The sequence below is a fragment of the Micropterus dolomieu genome, linkage group LG12 (genome assembly GCF_021292245.1).
Source record: "Micropterus dolomieu isolate WLL.071019.BEF.003 ecotype Adirondacks linkage group LG12, ASM2129224v1, whole genome shotgun sequence".
NCBI lineage: Eukaryota > Metazoa > Chordata > Actinopteri > Centrarchiformes > Centrarchidae > Micropterus > Micropterus dolomieu.
The window spans coordinates 10,361,925-10,370,258 of record NC_060161.1 but is presented as its reverse complement, the minus strand read 5'-3'; the positions used below and the strand labels follow the sequence as shown (position 1 = coordinate 10,370,258).

At 39.8% G+C, this 8,334-nt stretch overlaps 1 protein-coding gene across 1 annotated transcript; it reads left to right on the top strand.

Moving 5' to 3' along the window:
• Positions 1 to 2,259: 2,259 nt before the first annotated feature.
• Positions 2,260 to 7,510, top strand: LOC123980638 (C-C motif chemokine 3-like). Its single transcript, XM_046065143.1, has 4 exons — positions 2,260 to 2,414; positions 6,554 to 6,695; positions 6,789 to 6,900; positions 7,230 to 7,510. Exons 1-4 carry the CDS (start codon positions 2,412 to 2,414, stop codon positions 7,321 to 7,323), a joined length of 351 nt encoding a protein of 116 aa, XP_045921099.1. The 5' UTR covers positions 2,260 to 2,411; the 3' UTR covers positions 7,324 to 7,510.
• Positions 7,511 to 8,334: the final 824 nt, after the last annotated feature.

The window sequence follows — 8,334 nt, the reverse complement described above, 5'->3', positions numbered from 1 at the left end:
GCGTTCTATCGAGTTCACCCTTCCAACAGGCTTCTTTAAAATGAACACCCAGTGATTGTTCCCATTTGTTTTCAGATACTTTTTGGGTATTTTTTGCCCTTAATGGACTGGACATCAGACAGTGGTAGGACACGAGGGAGAGAGAGAGAGAGAGAGATGATGTTGTGACCCGTAGAAAAGGTCAGATTTGAACCCTGGCCACTGCGGTAAGGACTCAGCCTTGTGCATGGGGCGCGCGCTTACATTTGTATGAATGCTGGAGGTCTGGTTTGTTTTTTGTCTGTGTGTTGGTGTTCTCTTGCTTTCTCTCTCTCGTCTCTCCTGGCAGTGGAGATATGGCGTGCCGCTGCTCCCAGGGTTGCCACTCTGACTTCATCTCAAGCCAGCGCCCAACTCTTGCACATTCCCTGTTTTCCATGGATGAAGGAGTCAGCATGCGGGGATTGGAGCAATCTATAGCAAGATTTGCGAAACTGGGGTCATAGATGTTTGGTGCATATACACTGACTAGAAGTACAGGATTTTGCACTAGCAGACCTACAACAATCAAATATTGACCAACTGACTCTTATGTCAATTAAACTTGCCTCTAGTTTTGGAGTTAAGATGAGAATGAGACACTGAACTCTCAAATCATGTTAATTCCTTAAAGGATCATTTCAGTGGGCCCTATTTTCAAATATTTTGGTTTTGAAAAGTTCAAAAAGTTTTGGAAACCGTGCTGTAGATGCCTTCAGAACGCACTGACTGAGGTCTCACTATGAAACAGAATTTCAGTCTAATGCAGTTACAGCAGATTATGCAACAGCACATTGGTTATGTCAAGTTGCCAGGATGAGTTTAGAAAGAAAAAACAAAAAAACAATTGGCCTACAATTACTAGACAACCCTGTCCAAAATAAATGTTTCATTGAATTCTTCTTGTAGCAATGCACACATCGCCTCAGTGCTGGAAAACTTACTTTCTGGAACACTTACAATCCCGTTGTTCCGACATGACCAGGCTATTCATACTGGCATGGAGACTAATATTATAATTTTAATATTTTACCTCTTAATAGAGGAACTAGAGGTACTTCGCCGCCGCATGATGAATCTCAGGTTGAGAGAGGACCCTGGCCAGGTAAATACGGGGGATAATAAACGCGACATTTTATATGTATTTAGGTACTATAGGCTTCCTAAAGCTAACAGTGATGTAAACCACAGTTAACGTAAAATATAAAAATATTGACACTGTAACCATTTCAGGTCATAACAGCATGTGCCATCCTCCACAACATCTGCCTTGGGGCTGGTGACATTGTGGCCCCAGAGGATGAGCCTGAGGAGGACGAGGCAGAGGATGAGGGGGAAAACAGTTTGGAGACAGTCAGCGCTGCTCCCTGGCGTGACCAGCTGTCTGCAGAGGTGTCTGCCCTGGAGGAGATGCCCCCTGACCACAAATATTTAACAGGAAGATCTGTAAATTCATATTCATATCCTAACAATGTTGCCTGTTGAAATATTTTGTAGATTTATTTTGTCAAAATAAGATTGTGAATTAGTATTTTGTGTGCACTGCCTATTATTCTTGCCTCTTACTAAAACATCTTAGTGACATGGCAGCCGTCGATTGAACCAGCCCTGCAAACCCACTGATGGACGATTCTGTGGACAGTGGAGAGATGCATCCACACCTGCAACACACTCTGGAGACCACCCCAGATGATGCCCTGCTGACCAGGGTCTTTATTGTGGCAGCCCATCCAGGTCCAGCAGCATCACCAGGGTCTCCCTGCTCAAAATAAATGTTGTAAATATGTTGGAAATAGTTCTAAATAAAATCATTTATTTAACAAATATTTTATTTGAATTGATTAATAAATATTATATATATTATTATTTAAGGATTTATTTATTTTTCGGCAAGTCTCTCTAGTAGAGAGAACAGCCTGTCCATCCTCTCTCTGCTCTCCTGTGCTCTCCTCTCCTCTGCCTCTCTCTGCAACCTCATGTCTTTGTCAAACTCTGCCTGTCTGCCATGCGGTGTTTTGCACTTTTGTGTTTAGTTAGCGTTATTTTGGTCTGTTGGGTTTTGGGGGTCTGTCTTGTCTTTCGTCTAGTGTTCGGTAACCCTTGTCATGTCTGTTACCCCAGTGATCCCTCTGCATGTCTGTCTCTGTTTTCCCCTGCTCTCTCTCTCTCCCTCTCCCTACCTGTGCCTCGTTACCCTCATGTCTTTCACCTGTGTTGCTCCCGCCCTGCTCGTTAGGGATAGAGGCAATTACGACAGGTGGGGTGGTGGAATACCTCTGTCCCAACACCTCATCCATAAGGACAAACCAGGGCCAAGTTGCAGCAGTGGGCTTCCCCCCTACACCCTCTCGTGACCCTGGACACTTGCAATCCTAAGGCACAGGAAATCAATCATGGTAAACAACAACAGCAGAAAAACAAATTTCAGCAACTGTGTTTATTAACGTGCATGACTAAAATGAATGAAATGAATATACAACGTACAAGGGAAATGTATGTATTATATTAAAACAGGGTTGTAAGATGAATGCGGATTGTAGTTCCCTTTATGCAACACAGTGAACGATTTATACAAAAATTATTTAAAAAATATATAGAATATATAAATTTCAAATCACACATACATACTTTGTATTTTTTTTTTTTAATTGTCCCACTTTTTTTTTTGCTTGGAGGGAAGTCACCTTCCCCCACAGGCCCATTTTCTCCTAAATTGTCCTAATTGCAGAAACAAAAGAAATGGTAATATTGTGAAGACTGGAAAAGGTGACAGGACAGAGACTCAAAAACACAACAAAGGGCTGCCCCATCTACTAGTTGTCGTCTTGTTAAAGGCTTTGAATAGGATGGCGGCTCATTTAACTGTAACTTTAAGTACACAATGATTAAATGCAGATATTACAAAAGGGCTATTGATACTTTAACTACCTCCAAGCCATGTTGGCAGAAAATTTTGCCCCGGTGAAGAGGTGGTCGCTCTCCCCCCTCAATTTAATAAAGAGGGCAGTTTGCTCCTTGCTGCCTAAAACAAAACGATATTGTTCATGTTCAAGTTTTATGCTTCACATCATCATAAGCAGCATAAATCGCAAAATAACCTAGTTGCATTAACCGTGTACTATATCCCAAGGTTTTTGTAACCGTTACTAACGTTTACGGTGTGAAAACCAAGCAGGGTTCACAACCCGTCTAATGTTAAATTAGTCTAACGTTACATGGTATATTCATGTACATAATATGAAGTGTAAGTGATGTATACTATCGCGACAATCATGGTAAGACGCAGGTCTGATTCTGAACCTCGATTTTAAGTGAAGATGTTGAAGGCTTTATTTTTGAGGTTGTAACTTGCCCAGCCGAGTTGCATGTAACGTTAACGTAGCACATCAATAACTGCAGGTAACGTTAGCTCGCCAGTTAATCACTTAACTCATGTTAACTTATTCCACAATACTATTCGTTAAACGACACATTAAGCTTTTATGCCTCTTATTTTTACATTTGTGTAGTTGCCTTTTGAAGTGAGATGAAATCCAATACTTACTTTTATAGGTAAAATCTGGGGGGCTCAACTCCACAGACAACGCCAATTGGTCGCTGTTGCGTTTTTTCAGATTTTGAGAAAGGAGAGGCTGGGTCCGATGAAAATTAACAAGAAAATTTTATTAAATAATAGTTGAATAAAAGATGGCATTACAGAACAAACATAAAACAAAAACACTGCAGTGGACTGGAAAGTTGTTCCTCTTTTCATATTTACAGCTTACAGTCAAGTCTTAACAGACTGAGCTAAAGCCGCCTCCAGCAGTGGACTGAAAAGCTGCTTCTCCTCCCAGATCCACAGCTTACAGTTCTGATTCTCACAAAATTAATTGTTAATATCCTCCAGGTATGTGGACGGGTCCTTTTTCTCCAAATGGCTTAGGTCCATAGCCATTGGTCGTTTGGTTAACTTCTTCATCGCCCAATTAGGAAGGGTGTACCTTACTGTTCTGTTGCTTTTGGTCGAACAAAAGAGCGCCGGTGCCAGACATGAAACCCCCCTTCAATCTACAGGAATAAACTGTCTTTTGCTCTAAACTAATCATACAGAACAATAGGGCTTGTCTCCAAAACGGTCGACACCCAATCTTAGGAGTCTATGAAGAAGTTAAACAAAAGGATCCTTCTGGCACTAAACAAAGAGGTGTCAGTTTCGTTCACATTACAAAGAGGAGATAAACAATGGTTTATTTAACATCTAATGCAATTGTCTGGCCTAAAACCCTGCAGTTTTACATTTAAAGGAAAACACTGGAATACATTAAGTTTGTTGTCTGTGAAGATTCTCAGTCATCCAGGTCATCCAACGAAGGTTAAAGTCAAGGGCAACTGGACTTGGTTAAAGATACTGGAAGACGTTTCGTCCCTCATCCAAAGGACTTCTTCAGTTCTGACTGACTGGCAGGGAAACTCAGCTATTTAACCTCAGTGGGGTCGTTTGCCAGGGTCATCGATACTGCTGGTCGTTATTGTCGTTAGGACCACCCATGGCCAAGACTGACCCCCTTCATTATTCGCATCAAATGCGACTTTGACGTCACTGTAGAGCAGCTGTTCTACTGTAGACGGAGCCGCGCTGAACAAAAAAGCTCCACAAGAAGCCATAATTAAACATGTGGCTCTCATCCTTCTACCTCAATCATCTGTTCACAAATTCCCTTTCTTATACCTAAATTAAAAAGATCCGATCGGATTTGCACCACATATGGAAGTGGCCCAATTCTGAACTGGAAAAGATCAGATTCCATGTGACTTGGCCTGTTCACACTGTCATAAAAAGATCAGATCTGAGTCACATATGGGCAAAAAAATTAGATTTGGGTCACATTGGCCTGCAGTCTGAACGTAGCCAAAGAGACAGGAGCATCTACAGCCCTATCCTGTTTACCGACAAAAGCCTGGTAAACACGCCAGAGCATCTGCAGCTTGTTTCAGACAGAGACTGAAATCAGGCCTGCATGAAGGGCCGTTATAAGATAGAAAATTGTTTAAACTTTGAATCATGCAAATCTGCCATACAGGATACAACTGCAATATAGCTGGAAATGAAGTGCAATAGGTTACCAATGATTTCAACATCATAGATTTTACCATAATGCCAGGGCCAGAGATTTTGTCCCAGGATCTGATAGGATTTTGGCTCTTAAATGTTTTATTCCAGAAAGTGTTTGAAATCCATGACCAAAATGTTTGAGAACCCCTGATCTAAGCAGCTTAGAGCTACTCAGGAAGGTGATCAGAGGTTTTATACATCCAAAGAACTTCTATTAAAAACCAGACCAGGGGTCTAATTGAAAACCTGCTCTTATTTATCAAAACATGTAGCCACCCCAGACCAGTAAAGGAGACTGGCATCTAATTGGGACTAAGCTTTTAATTGAAGTTTTACAGTATGCACACAAAGCGTGTTTACGATCAGCTACGGGGCACTGCACAGCCTTTGTCGAGTGTCTGTGGCAAACCATTACCGCTAGTTTCTGTGGTGTGTCTGTCCTTGAACTGCACCTGTCCGACTGGTTGTTCAGCCTTGCAAATGAGTGATTTTCCCCACTACGGACAGCGTCAACAACAGCCCTGTTTCACATGTTCACAGTGGCATGAAAATATTTGACTAGTTTTGTTTTTAATCTCAGAGTGCTGTTTGAATTTGAGGTTTTTGTTATTTCCTGTCATGCAGAACACATGTGCATGTCGGTGGTGTTGCTGTGACATTTATCAGGCTTTGTGGCTTATTGAGTTCTTTGAGGTTGTCAAAGGGTCAGAACCTCAATGCTGAATGGTTAGCGTGCCACTCTATCCGACCAGAATCGAGGCAGGCTAGAGTTTACGTCACTCGTGAGGAAAATTTAATCATCAGCATTGTTTTGATTATTTAACATTGGCTAAACAGTTAATACACAGTATTTCATGATAATAAAATTATTTTTGCTGATAACAGCTGCAAACGAGGTTAATGAGAACAGTGATTGTGAACCAAAACAGTAAAGTTGTGAAACGAAAAGCTTGAAAGAGGCTGTAAATCGCTGGAGCTGAGTGCAGCGATACTACTGACTGACAACACAGTTGTTTCCATTGTTCCAAAGTTCGTTTTTGTTTCACAGAGCAAACCTGACTACTCATCTGGCCAGTTCCTGTCATCTGCTAGCATAACAAAAGAATGGACCCTGAATGCATATACCTCTTGTCAGTGACTTATTAGGTCTTTATTTTATAATGAATTAAGAGTTTAAGCTGTTATGGCTTTAGAAAAATTGTAGCTGTTGGTTTTGCTGTATTTCACAGTCATGCTTTGTCTTAAGACTAACCACAAGTGTATTTCCTGCAATCTACCACTCACCATTTGTAAAAACCAAGTGGAAAGTTTCTGTCATAGGCAGCTTCGGTCCCCTTGACACAACAACAGCCCTTCCCTTTCCGCAAAAGTAACACCTTTTTTTCGTTTTTTGACATCTTTGATCTTAATAAACGTGACACCACACCACCTTTTGTTTAGGAGCCCTTTATTGCAGGCAAAGAGCAGTTGTGCCCATCTCCATCATCGCATCCAGAAGAATATCGAGTCATCATGAGGACCAGTCACATCCTTCTCCTCTGCATCCTGGGAGCTGCGCTGCTGGACTCCGTGATCTGCAGCAGTAAGATGACCATAACCTTAATAAGTTTAACATATTCTGTGTTAGAGGTGTTCTCAGGACATCATGATGATACATTTATGGCCTTTTCTTCAGATGAAATTGGTCCTGAAGACTGCTGCTTCAAATTCTACCCAAGAAGATTGAACAAAAACCTCATCACTTCATATTACATGACTGATTACCGGTGCCCAAAAACTGGAACCATGTAAGTGCTGAAAGTTTATTTTAATACAGGGACCTTAAGTATGTGAAACGTGTATTATTCAGTGTTACTATTACTTTGTAAATCGATTACATTTCATGAACATTTAAAAAAAAAAAGGTGCACATTTCATACATTCTTCACACTCAATTCAATTTCACATTAGCAGTACATTACGTAAATTACTTTTGTTTTCCATATCTGATAATACAGTTAATTCTAATTTTGGTCTCAATTTCCTACTTTTTATTTTTTTTCTTTCAAAAAATTACAATTACAAAATACTGTCTACCAATATAATGACATGAACACTTTCACCTTCTTTCTTTCAGTCTGGTTACCCAAAAGTCTCGTCATATCTGTGTGGATCCAAATCTCTCCTGGGTTGAGGGCATCATAAAAATGGTGGATGAACGCTTCATGTAAAGCAGCCGCCTGCTCATCCTTACTTCAAGTTACTGTGGCTTTTGTTGCTTTATCAATTAACGAACTATGAAATGCAAATGTTGGTGTTAATGTGCAAATCTGTTATCTCTCATGCTTTGCTTTTGTAATATCCTTTGAATGCTATGTATTAACCAAACATATCATACAAATAAAGTAAAAAACTTTGCTTTGTTTCTTCTGAATTCCTTCTAAACTGGAAACTAATCTGCAGTCTTCAGTCTTTGCAAGACTTTTTCTAAGTTATTTTAAGAAAAGCTAAAATCAGCTAAGAAGCTGGTAACACAACCCTATTATTTCCTTCTTATTTTCTAAGATGTTTCCTGAAATAACAATGTAATGATACTAATTAAAGGAAAATATGCCATTTCCTTGAAAGGACAGCTTAATTTAAATACAATTAAAATTATTTTAATAATTTACTATTTATTTATGACTGACTTGGATTATACCTACATCACTTTTGACAAAGCCTCAGCCTGTAGACCAATTTGACATTTTTACATGTTCATCTGACCTGTTGTGCATTGACGACAAGACTCTTCAGGTTAAGCTAGCAATATTTTGAATTAATTAATTGGAAGTCTACTAAATGAACAGTCTGTATTCTTATTTCTTTGAAATTACAGTGGGTACGGAAAGTATTCAGACCCCTTTAAATTTTTCACTCTTTGTTTCATTGCAGCCATTTTCCAAAAATCAAAAAAGTTCATTTTATTTCTCAGTAATGTACACTCAGCACCCCATCTTGACAGAAAAAAACAGAAATGTAGAAATTTTTGCAAATTTATTAAAAAAGAAAAACTGAAATATCACATGGTCATAAGTATTCAGACCCTTTGCCGTGACACTCATATTTAACTCAGGTGCTGTCTATTTCTTCTGATCATCCTTGAGATGGTTCTACACCTTCATTTGAGTCCAGCTGTGTTTGATTATACTGATTGGACTTGATTAGGAAAGCCACACACCTGTCTATATAAGACCTTACAG